Genomic DNA, 27,899 nt, shown 5'->3' on the forward strand with positions numbered 1-27,899 from the left:
TTGCTTTTTGTTTGACCTTTATTAGGCTGTTAGCATTCGCAGCCGATAGACAATTTCCATATAAACAGCCGGCTTGTCATGATCACCAGCCGCCTTTCCCACCTTTCTTTTTCTTCTGCTGCTGTTTCTTCTTTGTTGCTGCTGCACCAACAGGCTTCTGGTGCCTTGGAGGAATCATATTGCTGGTTGATGCAGACGGGACTGCTGTTACGGTGCCAGGCCTCGGGGATGTAGGTGGGCTGCTTGCAGTCTTGCTAGCATCCCTGAAGACAAGGTGATACAAGTAGGATTGTTGTCAGAGCTCAGATGTACAGTATGGTTTTTGTTCTCTGGCCAACAACAATTAAAAAGTTTAAATCTCTTCTTGAAAGACCCCGCACTGATTACTGCTTGCAATGGAAAACCTTCTATGTAAGATACAAACATCATAAATGAATTTTAGTTTTTACTGGAGGATTGAGTCCAGCAAATGGTATCCTGCAAATGCTAAAAAAATCATTCAGCTGCATTCCATCCACAAATGAAGCTGTTTGGTAAGGTTTTGCCTTTGAGAATTTGTACCTGAATTCAAAGCATCACCCAAGCAAATTTGGGTTTATCAATATCCTGATAAAGTATTGGCTAAATTAAAGAATGGGAAAGTATGGAGAGTAGATGGGATGGTTTGTTGCTCACTTTTCTATGTCAGGTTCATTATTGACCCTTTGGCCTCAGGCCAGTTAAATGTAACAGTCTTTGCCCCGTTTCCCAGTATGGGGAATGTTTGATTGGAGTGATCAGTTCAACGTAGGCCAATGTCCCAAAGGCTCCCTAATGCAGGACAAAGTTAGGGTGACGAGTCAGCTGGAGGGTCACCCCATGGTGAAGATTGCGGAGTCCCCAAATGTACGCTATTAAACTTATCCTTCCTCCAAGCTTTGGCAAAATGGTTCAATAGAAGGCAAACAGAGACACGGATAGAAATGGAGACATACGAGACATTAGAATAAAAGATTTATACCTCAAAAAACATTTCCATCCACAAGCTAAAAATGTTTTTCCAAGCCTGGCTTTTTGGAATATACTTCTTAGGCCAGTGCTTTGGGGCTATTCTACAAGGACTTGCTCTGAAGCCATAATTTTCCTTCAGCTTCCCCATGTTCTGAAGTTGCAAAATGGATGTGTGAACCCACCCTGCCTCACCTCCCTGCTTATTTGCATTTGAAGGCAAAATAGTCCAAAGACAAGCCACACCCAGGCGACTTCTAACCCTTAGCAGCACCCACCCAAGCAGGGTGTAGGAAATGCTGGTCCGGTAGAGCCTTGTCAACAGCTTTTATTCCAAATATTGTCCATGGGCTTTTAGGGCTAAGAAACAAATCCTTTTACCCTGCCTCCCACTTTTAAGAACCCAGAGCCTAAAGCAAACTGTGGCACAGGATCCTGTTGGGCATCTGCCAAAACACCTGCAGATGGGCATGTAGTAGGAAGTCAAATGCTATAGGAACAATTGATGGCCACTACTGTAAAGGCAAACTGGAGCTGGGGGTCACTTGCAGGAGCTGGCTTCTGCTCTCCCCTCCTACAACATGAAGCCCTCCGTCAGAAATCAGGGACAACTTCAGCCAGATTTATTTCCCCTTCTGAAGGATCCCCCTTCTCCAGTTTACCCGACTCTCTGCCTGTTCCCCAAGATTGTGCCTAACAACCACTTGTCTCTTAATGGGAAGTAGCTACTTTCCTTTGATTATCCATTACTTGCCACGGGACACGGTAGGCCTGGAATCAAAGCTTGCCAGGCTGGATTCAGTGACTCACAATTCAGAGGATGCTGTTGTCATTGCTCCCTGGGTTCCTTTCCCAATCTGGTCCTTCTTCTTGCCTTTCTTCCGTCCACGATAGTAGGAACGTTCCCGCATTGGAAGCCAGCGTTCAGGATCAGGGGTCATTTTAGGATCATAGTTCTTTGGCAGTTTTCCTACATGGTATTGAGCAAAAGGCACATGCTGATTTAGGAACAAGTTGCATTGCCACTAAACTCCTACTCATCCCAGACTGTACATCATTCCCACAGTCAGGGACAAACAACTCTAACACTGTGTGCAAGTCACAACAAATCGTATTTTAAAAATTTCCTTTCAGCAATGAAGTATGTTACAATTAACGTACTATACATAGGATTAAATACTGGCTTATGGAGAATTGTTTTTGCTTAAAAGACCTATTTAAAAGTTCACAACATCTGTAAGAAAGGCCCTGCTAGTTCAGTCCCAAAAGGTCCGTCTGTTCCAGCATCTTGACTCCAACAGGGCTTCTGGGAAACCCAGAGGCAGGAAATGAAGGCATTTCCCTCAAACAACTGGCATTCAAAAGCATACTATCTCTAAACAAAAGTTACACTAAGGATACTACTGTTAACGTGGAACTAAGCCTGAGAGTTTCTAACTCTTGCTAAAAATCAACCTGATTTGAATTTAACTTTTGGAAATTCTATCTTAGATTGGCAGTGTTTAGATCAAGGACCACAAGCCCTTGTGGTCCTTGATCTAAACCCCCTGGAGGAATCTTATCTCACAGATCAGAGATAATGGGGGTGGGGGAGAGAGAGAGAGAGATTGGAGATGGGGGGGGTTTCCTTGTGCACAGCTCCCCCTTCCAAATGGAAAGGCAAGTGATGCAGAGGAATCCCCCATTACTTCTGTAGATCACAAGGGGGAATGCTGGTGCACATAATGCTGCCAGCACTCCTCCAAGCTCAGGCCTAGTCTTCCTTTGCAACCCTCTCACTGTCCCTGATGGGGATGGCAAGAGGCATGTGAAGGGGCAGCCGATTCATCCAAGGAGATGCTTCTCCAGGGCCAACTAAGTCTCTTTCTCTGTGCTCTTAGTATAGTGAAAGGCAAAATGGACGGGGGCCATGATGTCAATGTTCGTAGCCATTCCCACTGACATCATCTGGCCTGCAGGGGACCCAGTAAGGGGCAATTTGACCTCCATTTTAAAGTAGTTTCCCACCTCTGGTTTAAATCCTCCCAGCCAACATGCCCAGGAGCACTTTTTTATGCAAAACCAATGGCAGCCAATGCCCACAGGGTACTCACCCTTTTTCTTCTTCTTCTTCTTCTTGATATCCCCTTGCCTAAAAAAACACAACCTCACAATGAACTCATATGAACCTGCTTGAAACGAGAAGCAACAGAAAGAACAGAGATAATGGATTCCAAGGGGAGAAATTTTAGGGCTCTGTTTTAGAGTTAGTGAGAGAAAAACTAAGGCAGTTTGTAAGCAGAAGGTAAGTGATTTTCGTTCTGCTTATCAACATTGCTTGAAATGATCAAGCATTTCAAAAAGCTGTTTTACCCTTGTTCTTTTTCCTGGCTCTCAGTTGCAGGTTTCCCTCCTTTCTTCCGAATGTACGTAGCTCCATGCGAGTTTTCAAGCGCATCCACGTCTACTTTCAAAGACATTGTATCCGAGGAGGGCAAGTGTTTGCTGAGACTGTTGCACGGGAGGAGTTTAGGAACAACAATACGCATGCATTAAGTAAGAAAGAGCAAAAAAAGGAGGGTTCTTTTCAAGTACACAATATTGCCAGACAAAAATGAAGACCATGAAGTCAGGAAACCTAAAGAATTACTTGGCATGCAGGAAGGGGATACTGAAGGATGGAGTGACAGGTTTACAGCGATCTTCTGGAGTGGAAGGGCAGTGTGTCCATGAGGGCCAAGCTTCTAAAATGGAAGGGAGATGCTGGGTGAAGACATTTCGGGATCAAAAATGGAGAACAGTGGTACATACCCGTGTGCGGGGGAAACCAGAGATTGAAAGACAAGACCGCTTACCCACCTCTACTGATGTTATTCTGCAATATATGGCTGGAGTGTGTGTTGTATGAACTAAGCATGTTATCTATGAGCCAACTGTGAGGCTCAAAAGGCTCAGCCAGTGTCCAGTGTGAATCCTCGAACACGCCTTAGCATCCTTTGCAATACATAAGAAGAGCCCTGATGCTGGATCAGACCACGACTCCGTCTAGTCCAGCGCTCTGTTCACACAGCAGCCAAGCAGCTGACGATAGGAAACCCACAAGCAGGACATGAGTACCAGAGCACCTTCCCACCCATGTTCCCCAGCAACTAGCATACACAGGCTTACTGCTGATTACTGGAGGTAGCACACAGCCATCAGGGCTGGTAGCTACTGATAGCCCTCTCCAGGAATTCGTCTAACCCTCTTTTAAAGCCATCCAAATTGGTGGCCATCACTACGACTTGTGGCAGCGAATTCCATAGTTTGGCTATGCGCTATGTGAGGAAGTCCTTCCTTTTATCCGTCCTGAATCTCCCACCAATCAGCTTCATGAGATGATCCCAGGTTCTACTATTATGAAAGAGAAAAATGTCTCCCTATCCACTTTCTCAACACCATGCATAATTGTGTACACCTTTATCATGCCTCCTTTTCCCCCCAAGCTAAACAGTCCCAGCTATTGTAATCGTACCTCATAGGCGAGATGCCCCAACCCCTTGATCATTTTAGTTGCCCTTTTCTGCCATCCTACCCTAACTTCCTTCGATAGTTATGTCAATATGGCATTTACTCCCAAAAGGTGGAAACTCTGAAAAGCATCACTGCAGTGAACGTGCTATACCTTGTGAGAGTGGCCAGGGAATATCTCCTGCTCCCACCTCCCTCAGTCACATGATGAAGGATACATTTTTGCTTTCTCACCATCAACCAGAGAGTACGCAGAAATGAGCTGGGCCAAGGTATGGACATCATCTGGATTTTGTCTACAAAAGTAAAGAGATGCAACCGTCACACAGCCTCTTCTAGAGATAAAAGACAGCCCAGTGCCGTGTTCCAGAGGAAGACTTCCTGCATGTTAGCAAACCAGTGAGGCATCCCATCACATAGGAGCCACAATCAATATTTCAAGAAACAATACTTCAAGAACGCATCTGTTAGGGATAGGCTCACTCCCTTCAGGAAAAAAAACAACCCCTCCATACTTAATGAGTGGGCCCAGCCTGCAGCATGGACATCTGTCCACTAAATTGGAATGGAACTTCACAATAGGTACCCAATTTTCTACATCCAGCATGGAATGCACAACATCTACTATTTCCATAGGGTGATCTCCAAAGCAGACTGAACCCGAGTCTGAGGGAGAACCTGTTGTAGTACTCCATGTGCAAAGGCTATTTCAGCTGAAACTTATTTGTTCCGTTTATAGTGCCAAATGAATGTGTGATGTGATGACTATGTGCCCCACATTTACACTAAAACTGGAGCATATCTGTAACATTGCTCAGTGTTCCAACTATAACTCTGTTTGCTTTTGATATATTTTACCTTATTTTTCGTTTATTTTACTCTACAAAGATACTGAAGTAACTGCTGGAAATCGCTTTCAGAAGTTAGAGAGCCCACTTATTTCTCTCTCCCCAGGACTCCCTTTTCAGCAACCAGGAAAGGACTTACTTCCAAAGCTCCTCCAGGTCACTGATGGCTTCCTTCTTCCGGCCGTGCTTTAGCTTGAAGTTGGCAGCTTCCCTGATAAGTGACAGATGAACTGGAGACTTTGGCTGAAAAAGTGACATTTGCTTCAAGTTAAGCTTGAAAGTAACCAACATGTTGACATGAGTGACCATCTTTTTACATGGCTGAAGAGACTGATTCATGCTTGGAGCCTTCAGAATTCAGGAATCTTCTAAAAGTATGTCTGAGCTGCAATGTTCAATCACACCATAAAGCTCAGAATACAGCTTTTACCAAAAAAAACCCTGTTGTGTTGTATTTGTTTTGATTCAGCTTCTTATATGTTGGCACTGAGTTGTCACGGGCTATTTTGTTATATGTAAAAAAAAAAACACCCAAAAAACACACCCTATGGTTCCCTATCCTCATATTCCAAGAAAAGATATAAAAGTAGGTGGGCTGTTTTACTAATGTCAAAACCAGATGGCTCAAGGAATTTTAAAATCTAGGGGGTACAAGGATTTTGTTTAACACAGATTTCCAGTTCTTCCCCATTGTCACAGAACAGACTTTTATTATTTTTTTCCTCAATTAAAACTGGAAGCACATTTCAACTCCCTCACACACAAAGGTCTACATTAGAGTGCATAAAAGTAAGACTAATCCACACTAGAGGAATCTTCCCTCTGTATTTCTGTGTGCACCTTTCTAAGGGCAGGTAATTCTGATGTCTCTCTGGCTTAGGAGCAATTAAATTATCTAAATCACATGCACTGTAGGTATGAGGCATAATTACTAGACATCACTCGGTGAAGGGTGACTGGAAGGAGACACCGCCTGAACAGTAAATCCTGCAGAGATGCAACAGGGAGCTCTGTGTGTGTGTGTGTGTGTGTGTGTGTGTATACATACGGCTCATGGAAGATTTTCATTTAATTTTTCATTTAGTCTTTCTTGCAGCACAGCAGTTCCTTCATGGTTCCCAATTTGGGAATTATCATTACTTGACTATTTAAGAGTGCATGACACCAGAAGATTAAATTACAGGATACAGAATGATCCCCCTCTATTACTACTATTGTGCTTTTGGAGGAAATAATGAAAGCTGAAAACAAATCTTTCACTCTCACATGCTGGACAGTTTGTCTACTTCCAACATATCAGCATTCCAATACTTGCCTGGAATTCTTGATACCATTCAATAGCTTGTGCCAAGACCTCTATGGCACTATCAATATCTTCTTCATGGCTGTACATTGTCACTAATGCCGACACCTGTAACATTCAGAATACATCATGAAATTCAGAAACGGAAGACAGACTTACTGAATAATAAATACTGGAACCAATTTATATGACGGTGAAACCATTTTTTAAAAAAAACATTAATGGTAACTTTATTATTGTAAGCTGAATTTTAGAAGGTAATTTTTAAAAGCGATAACACTGATGAAGCAATTAACTTTTTTGTACTACAGTATTTTATGGAGTAGTTCCTGTGCAACATCCAAGAGTAATGGAATCAAATGGCAGTACTTAGGAGATGAAGTAGCCTTGAGTACTACTAAAAAGGAAGTATGTAAGTTTTATAAACAAGAAGAACCAACCTTACTGTCAATTGCTTTGTTCCTGTGAACAAATAATGAGTTGGATCCAGATTTAGTAACAACTAACTGAAGTCCCACTGATTTAAATGAGTCTTTTCTAAGTGTGACAAAATATGGATCCAACCCAATCCAACATGTAAACCCAGACACTCTGGGTTGTTTATGGATTAAACATCCCAGAGTTTACCTACAATTTGTTTTTGGGTTAAGTCTGAGTTGGTTAATCCATGTCTGTCCAGGTTCAGACATCACACTAACAATCTACGAATGGAGTATTCATAGGTTGTGCTTTAAAACCAGAAGAGGCTTCTGCAATTCGTATGTCGCCACAAACTGCCATCATGACATGGGAACAGGCTCAATATTTATAATTTTTTTAGTGCTCAAGCATTCTGCTTACTTTTTAATTAATATTCTTTAAGGTAAGTCAGTATCATACCTTAGGGAACACTTGTTACCACATAGTCCTGCCTAGGAATTTCACATCACTGATAAAATTCAATGGTGCCCATTGAAATGAAGCAAGTTATTAAAACATGGTATTCAAACAAGATCACAATACTTGGGGTATTTTGGTTCAGAATTTTGGTTATTTATAATTCCGTTTCAGAACAGCTGATAATCACTGCTGGATTACCAGCCAAAAGTTCTTCCTGTTCTTGGCTTACACACTTCTAGTATATGCAGACTGGAGAGCCCAAGAAGTCTGTTACTACTAAGTCCTGTGGATCAAATACATTGCTGACAATGGCCACAGCTAGACCTAAGGTTTATCCTGGGATCATCCAGGGTTCGCCCCTGCCTGAGCACTGGATCCCCTGTGTGTCACCTAGATGAACAGGTTTGACCCCTGGATAATCCAGGGATAAACCTTAGGTCTAGCTATGGCCTAAGAGTCCAAACCAAACTTGAGTACAAGTCACCTAGACAAATATGAATGCAACTGAGCTATTTGTAATCTAACCACAAGGCAAAAACCAAGGTCAGAATGGTGTAAGAGAAGCATAAGATATTGGGGGAAAGTATCCAAAGGAGGCATAAAGTTCTGCATGTGTTTAGATTCAGCTGCAACTCACCATGCCTGGCTTGTGCCTTAGCTCTTCTATAGTCCTCAAGATCATACATGCTTTGGTGACACTGCCTTTGAGAAAGAACAAGAAGTATAGACATCAGTAATTTTCTCCAGTCCTCTTCAAAGCTCATCTAGGAACCCCTTCTCTCTTAGATAGGGAGGAAAGGAAACCTTCTATCAGGGCTGTGTGTATCCTACAATTCTACAGGAGCCAGCTTCCTGACTACAAATTGCTCAGTTACATTCGTGGGCAACACCTGAAATGTCTAAGAAGCCCAAGGGATAGTTGAATAAGAATTACACTAGTCACACATTAGTGTCTTGTATCCTTCCTTATCCTTCCCAATGATTAGCAAAATCAGAATTATCCAAAATATTAAAAATTACAGAACTATAATTGAGAATTATACAAATGTGTTTAACTTGCAAACTTTACATAGGGTAAGGAATTCAGAATTTTCTTCGTGTAGAATTTTAATTTCTTTGGTAAAGAGTATGCACCTCCCTGCCTTTAATCTAAGCATCTCCCAAAAGGCTGTCCCCTTTTGAGAAAAAAATGAACTAAGAATGAGTGCAATAGAACTAGTAATTATGTGGAAACAGCATACAACTGCATTTGAATGTACATTAAGTTCCTTTCCAAAGGCAGCTAAAGCCTACAGTACCTTGAGCAACTTTCAACTGTGCCATGGTCAGCTTAATCTCCACCGCTTTCTCAGGATGCTGATCAGCAAACTCCTAGGAGTCAGAAATAGGAACAGAAATTGGGAGGCTTTTAAACAAGATCAGCTTCATGATTGCAAGGAATGGCTATTGCCTTGTGGAATCTTATGTCCCCTGACTTCCCTGTAACAAACTCAGGTGTGAGTACATGAGGACCCACTCCAACGATGTGTGCATTCAAGTGGGATGTTTTTACTAAGCAATTAAAGACCTGAAAGGCCTGTTGACAGTAGCCCGACGCAGCCAAATTTCAACTTTGGTTAAGCATCTTTCCTACACTGGTGCAACACTGCCTGACCTAACGATGACTCTGACTCCTTTGCAGGGTTCATGCACTCCTTTCTTCCACCCTCCTCTTCTCTAAGGCCTTAGCTAGACCTAAGGTTTATCCCGGGATCGTCCCAGGGTCATCCCTGTTCATGTAAATGACACACAGGGGATCCCGGGAGCAGGCAGGGCCGACCCCGGGATAAACCTTAGGTCTAGCTAAGGCCTAAGACTTACTCTCAAATTCCACTCCATCCACTCCTCAATTTTTTTTTAGGATAACCAAAGTGCAACATCTATGCTGGCATTATTGCCAACTATGGTTGGCCCAGTTTACAAACTTACTTCTAACTAAGATTACATAAAGCTGACCGTGTTTTTTAAAAGCCACTGCAGAAATCGTGCTGCACCATACTTTAGAGCTTTGAGATGAACGGTAGAAAGCAGCAGGAGGGAGAAGAGATCCACACCATTATGTCTGCACTGGCTCTTTTGAAATAAGGGAACAACCCAATGGTCCATGCTAACCATGATTAAGAATTCTGTCTGCACAGGGCCGAAGTGCGACAGAGAATGAAGAACGATGTGCACTCACGGGGCTCAGGTGAAAAATAAAAGGCAAAGAATTGAGTTCAATTTGAATCTGGTTTTTACCGAAAGGCATCCAGATACACAACGCTGCTGGAGAGTTCTGCCATCTCCTTTGAGGAAATCTGCTGCTTATTGCCTCCAGCAGCCCACCACGGCTTACCTGTAGGAGCTCTATTGCCTTGGCATGCTGCTTCTCTCGACACAGCTGAGCTGCCTGGATTAACACAGGGAGGAGGTGCTCAGGACTCTGTGACTGTAAACTTGATGAGAGCTTGCGGCACTGATCTGCCTAAGGAACAAGAGAAAAAAGAATCCAGCTAGTGAGGAATACAGACTCTGAAAGAAGAGGACAAGTGACAGAAGTGTCACGCAACAAACGGTCATCTCGAATATTAGAGGAGCAGCAGGTCCGGCTTGTGGCAGCTCATCCCTGCCCTGCTCAGGAAAAGTCCACAGATACAATATCTTGTACTAGTGGGTTTGGTGGTTTCTATGGGGACTACTCACTATAATTTCAAAAAACTAGCACACTAATAGACTTTCATATCACCTCTGCCGTCATCACAATTATCTGAAAACACTGTACTAACTGCAGCAATGGCTTTCAAGCCGTGTTCCAGAGAACCCTGGGGCTCCTTGGAAGCTTAGCAGGAATTCCTCAATGAGAAGGTCCCCTGGGGCAAAAAATGCTTCTCTGAAAGCCCCCTTTCTCACCACTACTGGTCTTTCCAGGGTTCCCAGAGGGCCACTCTACGTTCCCCTGGCCACCAGTCATTTGGTGGTTTCCCAGCTGGTTGAAATGCATTTCCTAAAGATTTGGGTTCTGGCAGTAAGAGCTTTAAGCTACACAATATCCTGATTTTTTTTGTATTTTAGCCCTGCCCTTTTTGCCTTTGGCCCAGCTCACTGTTGGAAGCCCAAGACCTTCTCCAAAAGGGAATTTGGCCTTCGGGCTGAAAAAGGTTCAATATATCTGCAGCAAAGTATTGGGTGTCTTCTGGAGAATACACTCAGTTTGCAATGGTCAACGCTGAGGAAGGACCATGTAGAAAGGACTCCCTGGACATAAAATATTTGACAACCAATAGATTAGAAGAACAGACGCACTTAGCCCCATATAAAAGGGAATGCAATAGCATAACTGAAGTTGACATAGACACATTTTTAGGGTGAGATTACATATATGTTTCCTAGATGACGTAGAGATCAATGAACATAAAAATTAGAATTCCTTGACTGGGTTTGCACAATCACTATGGGTTAAACAAGACATGGTGGGTTGGCTAAGCGGTGGCGTGTGCCAGGTACTATTTGCCTAATCCTCTCCCAGAGCGCAGCTCGTTGTGTTGTCCAAACCTGGATGGCATAGCTTGATGGAGGGGGAAACTACCCTCAGATAACCTGCCCAGGTGATTAGGCGAATAGGGCCCAGCATGCGCCACAACTTAAACAAGTCACTGGAAAGTTTTGGAACGTTAACAGAAAAAAGGCCGCTCTGGCTGCATGTGGCAAATGGCTGCATCCTCTCAGAACACCCACTTATTTATACTCCAAACAAGGGCCTAACACTTGCTGAAATCAAAGGCAGAACAGGTCCCCCTTAAAACTTGCATCTCTAAATTTATGGGATCACACTGACAAATCTGGAAGATTAAGGACCTGTATGATCGTGATGATCCATATTTACAATGCTTAAGCAAGGGTTGATCTACATGCTTAAGAGAACCATATGCTACAATCATCCTAGGACTGTACCACTTCAGAATGGGGGTAAATGAGTAAATGCTCCTTCATGTCACAAACTCCCCGCTGTGAAATGCTTGCCTGTCAGGGATCACAATTCCTGCCTAGCCTTCCCTTATTGTTCTAGTTTTCTATGTATACTTGACAATTAGGACTGTACATTGTGAAATGAGTAGCTTGGCTCTAGGATTACACAGACCATGTTAAACTAGGATAACATTACCTGGTTGGTGTACATAGCCAGCAAAGCTTTATTAAATTCTATTGCTTGGAGCTGTTTCTTGGAGAGTTTATGCTCAACACCTTCTGCATTGGTTAGCTTCACCTTTTTCTTTGAGTCAAATACATTTTGGTCCTGAGGAAGGCAACAACACATGATACATTGCTCCATCAACATGAATGTGGCATTTCTCAAATTCTTTGCTACAATCTTTACATCTCGCACTCCTTTATAAGCATGGAACAAATCTTTACAAAGGCAGTGTGTGATGTAATATCGGACTACAAACACATGCAAGGAATTACTAGGGTAATTCTATACCTTGTTAATTGTAATGATGTTATTGGCAATGACAGCAAGCAATCCCACGTCTGTTGGCCTGTAGAAAATAGGATATATGCACTTTTTAAAGTTTATGTTGTTTTTAAAAGACGCTGAGACCACCACCACAGTTTAGGGAAGCACTTACTTCAGTTTGATTATCTGATTGTAAAGTTGCAGAGCTTCCTCTGTGTGACCTTGGAGTTGCAAAATGTAAGCCATCTGACCATGAATAATGGCCAGTTCAGCCTCAATGTCTTCTTCAGTCACATCCTAAAGGAAAACATTTTTAAACATTTCTCATTAACTCGCAGTTTAAAAGCACCACTTATATTTTAACTACAAATCAATAACTACAAGTATATTGATTGGTAACTAATAAAAACACAAGAGCCCTGATGCTGGATCAGACCAAGGGTCCATCTAGTCCAGCACTCTGTTCACCCAGTGGCCAACCAGGCATCAGCCAGGGATGAACAAGCAGGACATGTGCAACAGGACCCTCCCACCCATGTTCCCCAGCAACTGGTGTACACAGGCTTACTGCCTCGAATACTGGAGATAGCACACAACTATCAGGGCTAGTAGCCATTGATAGCCTTTGCCTCCAGGAATTTATCCAACCCCCTTTTAAAGCCATCCAAATGGGTGGCCATCACTACATCTTGTGGTAGTGAGTTCCATAATTTAACCATGTATAGTGTGAAGAAGTACTTCCTTTTATTTGTCCTGGATCTCCCACCAATCAGTTTCATGGGATGACCCCATTGGGTTCCAGTATTTTGAGAGAGGGAGAAAAATGTCTCCCTGTCCACATTCTCCACACCCATGCATAATTTTGTACACCTCTGTCATGTCTCCCCTCAGCCTCCTTTTTTCCAGGCTAAACAATCCCAGTTTATGTAACCTTCCCTCATAGGGGAGATGCTCCAGCCCCTTCATCATTTTAGTGGCCCTTTTCTGCACTTTTTCCAGCTATATAGTATCCTTTTTTAGGTGTGGTAATACACTTACTGAGACGTCCCATTGAACACAGTTGGACTTAGCTTTGAGTAAACATGCATATGATTGCACTGCTGAGCCCATTTATCTCAATGAAAGTGCAATACAAGCACTTGTTTGTTACCTATTGAAATCCATCAGACTTAAAACTGCTTTACATTGGCTGCACCATGCCCAATGCAAATATCAATATTTTAAATACTTGTTTACCTTTAAGCAGGCAACCAAGTTCTAAATTTGTTGTCATTAGACTGGTAGCAAGTGCCACTGCTGATACTATCTAGTGGATTCTCCAATGTCACATTTTTTGGTGAAACACACTGATATTTATAATACACAAGGCAAAAAGTGCTGGTTTAGAGTACTGAACTTTGGCCGTATGAAGGAAAAACAAGCAAACCTAACAAAACCTGGGTGGATTTATACAATTAGCATACTCATATAGTGCAAATATTCACATTTGTTTAGCACAAGTTGTGTAAGAACAGCAACTCACCGAGTCTTCTGATAGAGACTGGCGGCATAAATCTACAGGGAAAGTGTGACAAATTAATTTTAACACAGATAAGAACCACTGATCATGAGGTTCCATGTGTCTATAGAATCCTCATTTGCATCACAAAAGTGCAAGGCTGCTAGCTTTTCAAAACACCTTTTAAAATAAAAATTTTAAAAACACCCATTTTACAAAAAGTAATGTCCATATTAAGAAAATTCAAGTGCAAAAGTTGCCTGGAACAACAACACAACAACAACTTTTAAGGCAAAGGCCACATTCACATGCAACAATAAAACAGAATTCTAGAGAACCTGACTTAATCAGCTACGTGTCAGAAGACAAAGGCCGTTTGCTCCTGCTTTGCTCCTTTCTCCTAGTAAGACACCAAACAACTGTTAGTTTTTCCCTACCCTGTGCCTGCTTACCCTACCCTGTGCCTGTTTGCATTCTCTTCCCCTCCTTATTGTTTTACTATGATTTTATTAGATTGTAAGCCTATGCGGCAGGGTCTTGCTATTTACTGTTTTACTCTGTACAGCACCATGTACATTGATGGTGCTATATAAATAAATAATAATAATAATAATAATCCAGGAAAGCTTTCTTTAGCATGTCATTCAAACCAGAAATAGTAAGCCAAGAACAAACCCTGGCTTGCAATTCTGGCTTATAAGGGATAATTCCTAGTTTGTTTAGCAGTTCCACCAGTGGGGAGGAGCAAAGCAGGAAGGAACGGGCAGCATGCACCAGCACACAACTTGTTCACAATCAGCCAGGGTTCGAGCACATTATTGCATGCAAACATAGACCATGTTTATATCTTAACCTAGCATCCGGTAATCTTACTGCACCATGTAGTCATTCTCCATATCTAATATTTAATTTGCCCTTAATATATTTTATAAGTTTATGGGTAGTTGTAAAAGCATTCTTAAACAGATGCATTAATAGATGCCTAGAATGAATTTACTCCTCTCTCCTTTTTCCATTTTCTCCACTTCAGTTTCTAGAGGAATCAGACATCACTGGTTCCTTCCACAAAGCAGAAGGAAAGCTTATAGGGAAAGGACAAATTCAATTTACCAATCATTACCTTCTGCTTTCTTTAGGCTTTTCATTGCCTCATTCAGCCTGCCTTGCCCAACCAAAGCACAAGCAGCATTGTAACACAGCTCATAGGTGGCTTCCTGAAGGCCCAGATCTTCCTAGATAGAACAAAAAAAAACTGGATTATGAGAAACCTAGTTCTCAATTACAGTGTAAATCAATTTGCACAAATGTTTAGAATAAGACGGCTGGACACACAGCAAACAACTTATCCAAAACATCAGTTCTCACATGAATATGCAGTAAATAAAAACCCCTGACAATCCACATGCCGGCTGTAAGCGACATGAAAAATCTCCCTTCTAATTTTATGCTAGTAAAAATGCACAAGCAACTCAAATTATCCTAAAAGATAAAATTCCTCTCTTAATATATGCAGCAAAGTTCTGATAAATCCTTCGTACGTAGCAGCAGCATGCAACAGGAAGTTGCAGTGCCATCCAGGTTTGTGCACATATTCTGAGTAATCATTTAAGTGCACTATTTATTTTCAGTATTTCTGTCCCATCTTCCTATGAAAACATACTCAAGGCATCCCAGAGAATAACACAAAAAAAACCCAACTTACAATCAAATAAATAGAACAATAAAATTCACAATCAATATATTAATACAAAAAGCAAATTTCAACATCTAAGAAACTACACCTAAAAGAACCTGCTAAAAGGGTACATTTTACCTGCTTGCCAAAAGATAAGCAACAGTGAGGTTGGGTGAATTTCCTAATGTAGCACATTCCATTTTCTTAGTACAATGACAAGAAAAGGCCCTATTTCTTGAGCGAAGGGTGGGATGAGGCTGGAAGACTGTAGCAGGAGCTCAGCAGATAATTTTAAGGGCTGGAAAACTTTATATAAGTGGAATCAGTACCAGCGCTTTGAATTGAGCCCAGAAACAAGTAATTGGTGCTGATGGTATAATACTGACGTTTTGACAGTTGCACTTAAGTGCATTCTGCATCAAGTGAATCTTCCAAGCTACCTTCAAGGGGAGCCAGCAATCTAACCTTCAAGCAATTAGCTTTTAGGCAGGCGCATAGACTTATGTCATTCATGTGCTATGGGCAGAACTACGAAGAGACACAGCTTAAAATATTGAGAAAATCCCCATTGCTGTTTCAAGTCTATGAAACTTTCTAAGCAGTGAACACTCAAGTAGAATAGAGCAGCTTAGTAATATTAGGTCACATGTAAACAGGCTGTGTTTACAGGGGCAAATGCAAAATATTACTTTTTCTCAGACCTGGTTAATGCAAAGAGAAAGGCTAGAACCTTGATAAGTGATGTATCAGAGATTGAGCAACCCTTCTTAACCACTACAGAGTATCAACCAATTGGCCAAAATGAGGAGAACAAATGTTCTCCATGAAATGACACCCCAGACTCTATTCAACACTGCAATAGGACAGAGCCCGGTATTTTTATAGTGTTTATGCTATCGATTCATTGCAGAGTCAAAATACGGAGGGATGAAAGGAGGAGACACATACACATACACACCCCGCGTGCACATATAAATATCACCGCCACAAACTTACTTACTGGCACCACTTTTTCCCAGGTGCTCTGTGCAGCAACAACTGCTGAAAGGTTTGTTTTCCGTTCTTCTTCATAGTCATCCTGTGAGTTGCGGATGAGATCTCGATACACAGCTTGACAGTCATCGTAACGCTCTAATCTGTACAACTAAAAGGGAAACGCCAAATAGCTTATTAAACCAAACATATAAAGTAAACTTGCATACAATCAAACCATGAGACAAATATGTTTTTTCCCCAATACGTCTTGTGCATCATAATATTAATTTATTATTTATTTATTTATCATACTTATACCCCGCTCCTCAGCCAAAAAAGGCTCTCGGAGCGGCTTACACTTAGCAAAAAAGACAGTCCCTGCCCTCAGGCTTACAATCTAATAAAGACATGACACACAAGGAAAAGGAGTCAAGGAGGGAGGGAGGGAGGAGAGAGAAAGAGAGAGAGAGTCCAGCAGGAGCAGGCCCCGATGTTACTTCTGCCTGCTCCTGTCCCCTCGGTCCTTCTTCTTCCCCACAGGGCCAAGATGGCAGTTTGCCCTGTGGGGGGGGGTAAGAGTCCAGCAGGAGCAGGCCCCGATGTTACTTCTGCCTGCTCCTGTCCCCTCGGTCTTTCTTCTTCCCCACAGGGCCAAGATGGCAGTTTGCCCGGGGGGAGGGGGGGAGAGTCCAGCAGGAGCAGGCCACGATGTTACTTCTGCCTGCTCCTGTCCCCTCGGTCCTTCTTCTTCCCCACAGGGCCAAGATGGCAGTTTGCCCTGTGGGGGGAGGGTAAGAGTCCAGCAGGAGCAGGCCATCTCGGGATACTTTCAACACATCTAGAAGCTATTCCATAGTTGTTAGAGTACAGTTTGCTTTCAAACGTCAAGCCCAGACAATTCTAGCTGCTACCAGAAACTTCTGTACTAAATTTCAACATTCCTTGATCTTCAGCCTATATTTCAGATTCAAATTGTATTCTTTGCTCTATTGTTAAAAAAAATAATTTGAGGCCAACAGGTTTGAACATATGCATAATGCCATTATATATGGAAAAACCCTTACTATTATATTGACCTCTCATATTTAAACACACTGGTTTTTAAAATCTTGTTCCACTTAAGTGGAGTTAAATACCAGTGAAATATCATTTTGAATTCTGATTTTCACAAAGATGGAATGGAATTGCATTTTCTGTTTGAAAACATTTCCCATTTCATAGCAGCAGCACACACAAAAAGGAATATGTAAAAAAGAAAAAGAAAAAGCTTGCTCAGTTAACAAAAAAACATTGTATTTTGTTGCTGATATTCATTACAGCCTTGGTAGGCAAGCTAACTACTTCAGCATCAGCTATTACAGGACTAGACTGTGACTCAACCATTTATAGGACTGCTGCCCGGCCCTGAAAAAGCACACAATTACATTAGGATAACTGCAATTAATAAAGCCAAGTTTTAAATCGATGGTAATCTCATACTATGTCACACTATAGGTCTAGCCCAGTACTATCTACACAAGGGTTGGGGTGGTGGCAAATTCTTTTGGTCTGGGGGCTGGATTGTGCTGTGGACCAAGCCTGGAGAACTGGATGGTGTCAAGGGGCAGGGTCCACCTAAAGCTTCTCCCCATCCCATAACATCATGAGCACCAAGGCACCCTGACTGGCAGTGTGTCTTCATGCCTCAGAAGGAGTCTTTTCCAAACTGCTACCTATGAGCTTATGTTCTGGTTGCTTTTTGTAAAGAAAAAAAGTCAAACGAAGAACAGAACAACAATCAGGTCAAGGACATGAAGAGACAGAAATTTATAAGTATATACATCTGTCTAGCCAACTGTCAATGAGCATATGTTATTGTAAGTAATTAACGTTTTCCCCTCTCCACTGCCACTGATAACATTCCCATAACATACCTGTACTGGACATTCCCATGACATACCTGTACTACCATGTTAAGTATATGAAAAGAAATACTTGCTTAGTCATTAAAATTGTGTGTGTATGGCTATCTCAGGGTTAAACAGAGAAAGTCTATCTGTGGGCAATTACCTTGAGATAGAGGCTGTTCTGGGAACCTTGCCAAGATTCTAAGTTAGCCTCATCACAGCTGTATGTAATGTAGATAAGAATTGTGTAGATCTGTATATAGTTTCTCACTTGTGTAAAATGGTACTGATCACTGCTTACTGATCACTGCTCTATGATCACTGCTTACTGATCACTGCTCTCTGTGTATGCCTCAGTGTGCTGATCTGAACTGATCTGAATTGAACTGCACAGAAGCCTGAAGGAAATAAACCAGCTCTGCTGTGTAAGACCTGCGTGATGTGTGTTTGTTTCTGAGCACAAACAGAGTTCCAGAGGGAGAAAAGTTCTGGCACAATAACCCAACAAAGGTTATGGGCCCAGTCCAGTCCAGGAAGCCTACGCCAGCCTAACCCAGGCAGAAGAACCAGAACTTGGTGGGAACGGTGCAGTATCAGAATCAGAACCAGGAGTCTGCTAAAACAGAAAACTGTTGATGAAGGAAGACATCAAGCTAAAGCCAGTGCTGCAAAGTGAGGAAAAATCTCAGTCGGCTAACTCTGAGGAGGACTCTGAGCAGAAGGACGGTGAGATACAAATTCCTAAAGCAGAGGAAATGGCAGGAGCTAATATGTCTGGTTTGCATCAATTGCTAGAAAAGCTGAATGACTCTAACTATGCATTATGGTCTTACAAAATGCAAATGTATCTGATTCAGGCTGAACTGTGGTATGTAGTCACAGAGGATCCACCAGATAGAGCAGATCCACAGAATGCTAAATGGTTTAAGGACGATGCAAAAGCAATGGCAGTTATTGCATTAGCTGTGGAAGACTCTCAAATTTCCTTCATTCAGTTTTTGAATACATCAAAAGAGTGCTGGAATGCGCTACAAGCTGTATATCAAAGAGAAACAGCGGGCAGTAAAGTAATTCTAACCCGGAAACTGTATGGAATGAAGCTGAAACTAGGGGAGTCTATGTCAAACCATTTGAAAAGCATGAGAGAAATCTTCAATCAACTCAGGGCACGAGGGATGGAGTTTACAACTATACACCAAGTCTATGTGATTTTGTCAAGTCTTGATTCATCGTACGACGCGGTTGTCACCATGATGGAAAGTCAAGAGGAGAAAAATTTAACTCTCGAGTATGTAGCTGGAAAACTACTGGAAACCTATGAAAGAAGACAAGCTTCAAAACAACAGAGCCTTAAACATCCTGTGGCTGAATTTCAACAAAGCCATAAATCTTCTGATGTGGTGGCTGCATTAAAGGCAAGGAAATGCTTTAATTGTGGTTCCACAGAACATTTACGGCGGGATTGCAACAACAAGAAGAAGAAAAAGCAGTCGACAGCAAAGTGGAGAGAAGAAAACAACATGAATGAAACTGAATCAACAAAGAAGTGTCTTCTAGCAAGAGTCAAAGAGACAATGAATCCTTGGTTTTTGGACTCTGGGGCTTCAATAAGTATGGCAAAAGACAAACTTTCATTTGTAACCTTGGAAACTTCTACTTCAGAGCAAAAATGTGTTACCCTTGCAAATGGAACAAAAATCCAGATTTGTGGTGTGGGTAATGTATATTTTGATTGTCTGGGAGTTGAACTACAAAGTGTTTTATATGTACCAGAATTGGAAACAAACCTTCTAAGTGTGTTTCAGTTAACAGAAATGGGGTATGAGGTTTGTTTTACTGAAGAAAATTGTACTATAAAACAGGGAAACAAGGTGTGTGTGCAGGGAATAATGAAAGAATCTTTGTATGTGATTAATACTTGTACAGAAAATGAAGTTGTAGCCAGCAAAGTCACAACAAAAACAATAGCCAATTGCAAACCACACCAAGAGTGTATCCATTTAACTCATAAAAGATTTGGTCATGCTAACTATAAAACAATTTCTAAGATTCCAGAATTGTGTGAAGGGGTGAAAATCAAACCATGTTCTAACTATGTAGAATGTAATGTATGCAGTGAAACCAAGTGTCATAAGTCAAACATTCCAAAACATAGTGAGAGAACAACAAAAAGAATTTTTGAATTAATTCATGCAGATCTTGCAGGTCCTTTTGAGACAAGTCAAGGAGGAAACAGATTTTTCTTGTCTATTGTTGATGATTACAGTAGATTTGGATTTGTGTATGTGTTAAAACAGAAGAGTGAAACTTTTGGAAAGTTCAAAGCCTTTGTTAAGTGGAGTAAAAATAGATTTAAAGAACCTATAGCTAATCTAAGAACAGACCGGGGAGGTGAATTTCTTAGCAACCAATTTAAAAAATTCCTCAGTGATGAGGGTATACAACATGACCTTACTGCTCCATATTCACCATTTCAAAATGGAGTTGCAGAAAGGAAAAACAGAACCTTGCAGAACATGTTAAGAGCTCTATTGAAAGAGTCAGGATTGTCTAATCTGTTCTGGGCAGAAGCTTTGTCCACCTCAAATTATTTGTTAAACAGGCTTTACCACTCTGTACATGAAAAAACTCCATATGAAATGTTTTACAAAAGAAAACCTAGAGTGTCACATATAAGGGTTTTTGGGAGTAAATGTTTTGCTCATATTCAGAAAAAAAACAGACCAGGAAAACTAGCTCAAAGAGGTTTGGAATGTAAACTGTTGGGATATGATACACAAACAAAAGGCTATCGTTTGTGGTCTCCATATCACAAAAGTGTAATTGTGAGCAGAGATGTAGTTTTTCATGAACAAATGCAGGAAACAAAACAGTATGTAAGTTTGCCTGTAGAACAGAAAGACGTAGACACAGAAAAAATTCCTGAGCAATCTCAGCAAGAGAGGGAGGGGGAAGAAACTGTGGAGGAGGAAACTATGCCTGTAACTATGCCAAGACGATCAGAAAGGGAACGCAAAGCTCCAATTCGTTACTCAGATGAATACCAAAGCAAACAGGTTTCTCATAGAGCTTTACTAATAGCCTATGAACCTACTTCATTTGAGGAAATTCAGGAAATGGAACCTACAGAAGCTCAGGGCTGGCATGAAGCAATGTCAGAGGAAATCAGAGCAATGGAAAAAAATGAAACGTGGGAGCTAGTACCTTTACCTGAAGGTCGTAAAGCCATTACCAGTAAATGAGTATTCAAAGTAAAACAAAATGAGAAAGGACAGGTGGAACGTTCAATGGTAAAACAAAAAGAGATGCTTTAAAGCTAGGTCTCAGATTGTAACACAATTTAAACAACATGCGCAAGAGGAGGACTGTTAAGTATATGAAAAGAAATACTTGCTTAGTCATTAAAATTGTGTGTGTATGGCTATCTCAGGGTTAAACAGAGAAAGTCTATCTGTGGGCAATTACCTTGAGATAGAGGCTGTTCTGGGAACCTTGCCAAGATTCTAAGTTAGCCTCATCACAGCTGTATGTAATGTAGATAAGAATTGTGTAGATCTGTATATAGTTTCTCACTTGTGTAAAATGGTACTGATCACTGCTTACTGATCACTGCTCTATGATCACTGCTTACTGATCACTGCTCTCTGATCACTGCTCTCTGTGTATGCCTCAGTGTGCTGATCTGAACTGATCTGAATTGAACTGCACAGAAGCCTGAAGGAAATAAACCAGCTCTGCTGTGTAAGACCTGCGTGATGTGTGTTTGTTTCTGAGCACAAACAGAGTTCCAGAGGGAGAAAAGTTCTGGCACAATAACCCAACACTATAGGTCTAGCCTAGTACTATCTACACAAGGGTTGGGGTGGTGGCAAATTCTTTTGGTCTGGGGGCTGGATTGTGCTGTGGACCAAGCCTGGAGAACTGGATGGTGTCAAGGGGCAGGGTCCACCTAAAGCTTCTCCCCATCCCATAACATCATGAGCACCAAGGCACCCTGACTGGCAGTGTGTCTTCATGCCTCAGAAGGAGTCTTTTCCAAACTGCTACCTATGAGCTTATGTTCTGGTTGCTTTTTGTAAAGAAAAAAAGTCAAACGAAGAACAGAACAACAATCAGGTCAAGGACATGAAGAGACAGAAATTTATAAGTATATACATCTGTCTAGCCAACTGTCAATGAGCATATGTTATTGTAAGTAATTAACGTTTTCCCCTCTCCACTGCCACTGATAACATTCCCATAACATACCTGTACTGGACATTCCCATGACATACCTGTACTACCACACCCCTGCCAACATATAGGCAAGCCTGAACCGGTTATACGCAACAACTTGCAACTTGTTTTTCAGTTGGATTTCTGTTATTGGTTTATTTTGTGTTAAAAAAAATCCTTTCACCTAGAGCAGGAGTAACCAACTTGCGGCATTCCAGATGTTTTGCCTACAACTCCCATCAGCCTTAGCCAGCAAAGCCAATGTTGGGGAATCATATGAGATGAAGGCCAAAACATGTTGTCCACCCCCAGACTAGAGAAACCCATTTCTCCCAAGTTTTTGAACTGCTGGTGCCCCAGTTTTAAAAATAAAGACTTGATTTATTACACAACGAAGCATTTTCAAAGCAGTAATTACCACTTGTCCATAGAGCTCCTTTAGCTTGTCTGTCTGCTGACTGGCTCCTTGAATGGTCTTCAGAGCACTTTCAATCCTGTTCAACCTGTACTCACAATAAGCCTTTTCAAAGGCTATCAGATCACTGCAACACATAAGCCAGAAGTGGGATGGTATTTCTCAGTATCTATTCCGCAAAAAGCACTTTTATTCTTAAGACTCGTTTATCTTGTTGGAGCACTGGCGTTTCAATGAACAAACTACACAAAGAAGGAATTACAAGCAGTTTAAATTCAGGACACATTCTTAGAGATGCCTCAAGGCTGTAATGTAATTAAAATAAGCTTGAGCAGATCAAATAATGTTGATGTCTCAATCTATCTAAGTTGGATAAAATGCTCAGTATTAAGCATATTAATGTGATACTATCATAAGATATTAAAGTTATCACAGGATAATAAATTAAGGAAACCAAGACATACTCATGCATAAAGGGAAGCATGTTAACAAATAAAAGGCACAGCTGCTTTTCTCTTGCATGCTAATGAAATGTAGCAACACCATGTAAAGGATGAGTTAAAAAAGGGGAGTTAAATAATATGAAGTGCAGCCAGCCAGCATTTCCCAAGACTCCGCTCCATGTTTCACAAAACCAGGGTTTAGGGCTTGCCAGCATGCATCTCTCTACCCCACATGCTCAAAGGTCAGCAACCAGCTTTTTAATGATGAAAATAAGGATCTGACAAAAAGAGCTCAGCACTTAAAGAAGAGGAGGAGAACCTCTGGCCCATAGGTCAAAATTGGGGGCCCAGCTGAGTCCAAGTGTCACCAGTGATAACATGCAACCTGTGAGTAGCTTATTTCCCATAATTCCTGCCACCTGTGGGCTAGTGCGGTCAAGGCACCAGGTGAGGGGGGAGTCAGCTTGGGATTGAATGATGTCCGCGGGCATGACCCAGCCCCGACTTCCCTGGCTGCCTATTCCGCAAATTGGCCAGGTTTAAGGTTCTAGTACAAAGCCCTAAACAATTTGAGACCAGGATACCTGAGAGTGCGCCTTCTCCCTTACCAGCCTGGCCAGTCCCTGAGGTCATCAGAGAACATACTCCTCATAGCTCCACATGGACCTATGGCCCAACTGGATTCCACCAGAGAACTACAGGGGGGGGGTGTCTTCCTCTACCACCCCAACAAAAATAGTTCCCCACCTGATCTACATGGCTAGGATTGTTTTAAAAATTAGAATAAATTAAAGGAACCAATGACTTCAATGGGCTTAAACATGACTCTATTGGATTTAGGCCACTATCATGAGACATAGCTCCCTTGGAATTCTCATTGTCACAGAAGGAACATAGGCTATCCCTGAGCAAGATTCCTTTTCAAGACCTAGGGACTTTTTATGGTTTATATGATTAAACATTCATTTTGAAGACTAATAACTGGAGCACCAGGTGGTGGTTAATGTAGAGAACTGGGGAGACCTGAGTTAAGTTCCCAAGTTTTAAAAGACAGAAATAACTTGAAAGGTGTGCTACCTAGAAGACATATAACACATTCTAGGATTTAACCAGAGCCTTGTGTGGCGCAGAGCAGTAAAGCAGCAGTTTCTGCAGCTGAAACTCTCCCCACAGCCTGAGTTCGATCCCAGTGGAAGCTGGTTTCAGGCAGCTGGCTCAGGTCGACTCAGCCTTCCATCCTCCCGAGGTCGGTAAAATGAGTACCCAGTCAGCTGGGAGAAAGGTAATAACAGCCGGGGAAGGCAACGGCAAACCACACCGCTATAAGGCCTGCCAAAAAAACGTCAGCGAAAGCTGGCGTCCCTGCAAGAGTCAGTAATGACTCAGTGCTTGCACGAGAGAGGATTTAACCAGCCAGTAAGAAATATTGAGGAAGGCACAGGGATATATGGATTTATTCATAGAAAATGTGTAAATATAGCCAAAAGCCATAATAAATTCATAATGCAATAGCAAAACACCCCTTAGAAAGTTCGGAAGATCTATGAGCAGGCAGATGGGACATGATGGAAGTGGCTTCAAAACGAACCAACGAATGCATGGCTTTCTAAGGTGTGGCAGGCTCTTAAGGTTCAGAAATTAACATCATAGATTACCCACTTTGGACTGCAGGACAGGATGGTCTAATAGCAATCCCATGTATGTTTATCAGATGTAAGTCCGAGTGTGTTCAATGGGAATTATTCCCTACTGCAACATGCACCATAAGTTCATACATTGTTATATTCAGTAGAGAGTGGCAAGACCTTGCAAATAAGGATTTGAGAACAGTGCTGTAGTGTAAAAATGTTTATGCTGTGTGTCTGAAGTGTATTTTTTATTTTGCAACACTGCTTAATTTTGTGTGTTTTGAAAAACTGATTTTTAAAAAGCCTTTAAAAAGTGGCATGTTGTCTGATAAGCCTCCAGCACTGATCACTTACCTATTTAATACTTTGGTGTGGGTATGAATCACACTGAGAGCTTCTTTAAAACTTCCATTTTGGATAAGACATACCACTTTGCAGTGCAGAGCAGTCGCATCATCCTTGCTGATCTGCAATACTAAAAGAAGCAAATGCAATGCATTACACTCCTACAAGGACCGAGTCACTGCTGTTCAATGTCTTGCAGCCTTCCCTATCTGGAACCCTCCAGATTATTTGAACTGCAGTTCTCATCTCCCCTGACCTTTAGGCATGCTGGCCAAGACTCATAGAATTTGTAATCCAAAATGATGCTGGGATTGAATAAAAACATTATTAAAATATGAGTTATGAGCTTTGATTTGTAGAACACAGAAGTATATTAAATGGTCTGCCAAGCCGCCACCCCCTGCAAATTTCAAGTGCTCTGCAAAAGAAAAGAAGGTCCCAGCACTGCTGCCCTAGAACATGCCTCAGGTTTTCTCTTCAGGTTTTCAAAAGAATACTGAAAACCTCTTATTTCTGCAAGTAATTTGGAAAGAGTTAAAGGCAGTTAGTGGGAGTTAACTGACAGCTTTTGTTGTTCCAGTTTTGATTTTGGCTGTTATTATATTACTTTTATTACATAGTTGGCTTTTATTCTATTTTATATTTTTATTATAAGTCTCACTGAAAGCATGAATAGAGTGGAAATGCAATATATACTATTAAAAATATAAATACAGGTGAGACCAAGAATGCTTTGTCATCATACACCCAAACTCGTGTATTTGGAAACCAAGCATCTAATTTCAACATAGTTTACTTTTGAAGTTTAAACTGCATGACAACTTGTGAATCTTCCACATAAAGGAAAGAGGTAACAACCTACCTGCAGATTTTTCAGCAGGCAGACATATGAAAGGAAGAAGCAATTTGACACTGTTTCCCAGTATGTATGCAATGCAGAAAACGTGTCAGTAATGATATTTAAAGCCCTAAATGGCTTGGGACCTCAATACTTGAGAGAGTGCCTCTCCCTATATATACCTACTCGAGACTAGAGATCTGCTGGAGAAGCCGTCATCCACATCCCACCAATGCAAGACATATGCTATGGTGGGACGTGAGAGAGGGCTTTTTCTGTTGTGGTATCCCGGCTGTGGAATGCCCTCCCCTTGGAAGCCCAACTGGTGTCAGCGCTGGCCTCATATCAGCGCCAAATTAAAACATGGCTTTTTAACAAAGGCTTTGATAGTTAAATTCACCAAGGTTGCATATAGTTTTAATTGTTTTTATTTAAAAAACACCTCTGTACTGGTTTTAGCTTGATTAATGGTTTAATTAGTTTTTAGCTATGTATATTTATTGTTTTATACTACTTGCATGATTTTATCTGTATGCCGCCCTGAGATCCTAGTGATATAGGGCTGTATATAAATGGTTTAATAAATAAATAAAATAAAAACCCACATCTGCTGAAATTCACTCTTCTTTGCCATTATTAAGGACACATGACCCCTGGTTCATTCTATTCATGCCTACCATTTTGTGAACTTAACAGGGTTTAAGCTGAATTGTTTGGAGGATATAACCTCTTACCACGGACAATTCTGCTTTGGAGAAACTCATTTAATGAAAAACAGCAGCATAGCTACTGTCTCTGTTAAGCTACTGTCACAGATAGGACATACTGCAAAGCACCACATAGCAGCCAATCATGCAACCACATCACATGCAATGCAATGATGTAGTAGGAAGGCTTTACTGCACGAGCTACAGATATATAATTGCACATTTCCTGTTAACATTTGTGACAGAATTCTCATTAAGGATTTTCACTTTCTGTTGGATCTGCTGTACCTGTTGTACCTCTAACAGATTATACCAAGCAGTAATTTAGAAAGGAAGTTTTTTCTCAGCATGCAGGTGCAGTGATGGAAAAGACCGTATCATGAATTCCTGCCTCTCACACATTGTTAAACCACAGTAGCAATGCTGGGAGAATAATAATAATGATGATGATGATGATGATGAAGAAGAAGAAGAAGATGAAGAAGCAGCAGCAGCAGCTTTGGGATGTCCAGAGTGCTTATTACCTCATTATGGTTCTTACAACAGGCCTGCAAGGATGTGACTGTCAGCCCCATATTTCAGGTATAGGGGCTAAAGCTGAAAGAAAAGGGGTTGCCTAAACCAACCCAAAGGAAGTTGGCAACCCTTGCCATAAGTGAAAATCGAAAATGAGAGGAACTCAGCACAAGGGAAGCATGACAGGCAATGCCTACGACCAGGCCGCATCTGGGAACTGCTGGGATGGGGCGGCCGAAGCCAAGACTCTTCTCCCAGGTGGAATCTCGCCTCAGCCCCGGACCCGTTCCGCCGGCCTTAGGCAAGCCTGGGTTGCCTCAACCCTCACCCTCACCTGCAATACGGCTATCATAGCACGGACCAACCTTACAGGACTCCACTGAAGATACTGTAAGGGAAACCCTGGACTGTCTTGCTGCAATTACTACCAGCGCAGCCTTCTACCCAAGGAGAGAAAAGGGGAGCTTGCAAGCTCCGCGTCGGTCCTCCTCGCCGGGAAAGAAAGCGCAGCCTGAGCGGGAGCGGAAAGTCGCCCGGGATGAAAGCTACGACTCCCTCAGTCTCTCTCCGTCTCCCCCTCACTCACTCACTCACTCACTCTTATTGACCGACTTCAGTGCGCGCCCGAAGTCGCCGTTCTGGCCGCAGCGATTCACTTCGCTCCAGAGCGAGGCTACCGAGGCCGCCCCAGCCGCGCCGGCGCCGCCTCCGCTCCCCGGGCCCGCCGCCATCTTGGCAGAGGTAGAGAAGTAGAAGAGGGAGAGTGTGAGGGGCCGAC

The 27,899-nt window shown here is 41.9% G+C and overlaps 1 protein-coding gene across 1 annotated transcript; it reads right to left on the reverse strand.

The window, feature by feature from the left end:
* SRP72 (signal recognition particle 72) lies at nt 1-27,879 on the reverse strand. Its single transcript, XM_063129019.1, has 19 exons — nt 27,720-27,879; nt 25,070-25,190; nt 22,648-22,771; nt 16,154-16,297; nt 14,599-14,710; nt 13,503-13,534; nt 12,153-12,277; nt 12,005-12,062; nt 11,687-11,818; nt 9,881-10,009; nt 8,805-8,877; nt 8,144-8,208; nt 6,640-6,735; nt 5,464-5,567; nt 4,695-4,772; nt 3,340-3,477; nt 3,081-3,118; nt 1,798-1,957; nt 1-263 (listed from the first exon to the last, which is right to left on the reverse strand). Exons 1-19 carry the CDS (start codon nt 27,850-27,852, stop codon nt 83-85), a joined length of 2,043 nt encoding a protein of 680 aa, XP_062985089.1. The 5' UTR covers nt 27,853-27,879; the 3' UTR covers nt 1-82.
* Nucleotides 27,880-27,899: the final 20 nt, after the last annotated feature.

This window comes from Elgaria multicarinata, chromosome 6 (genome assembly GCF_023053635.1).
Source record: "Elgaria multicarinata webbii isolate HBS135686 ecotype San Diego chromosome 6, rElgMul1.1.pri, whole genome shotgun sequence".
NCBI classification, from domain to species: domain Eukaryota; kingdom Metazoa; phylum Chordata; class Lepidosauria; order Squamata; family Anguidae; genus Elgaria; species Elgaria multicarinata.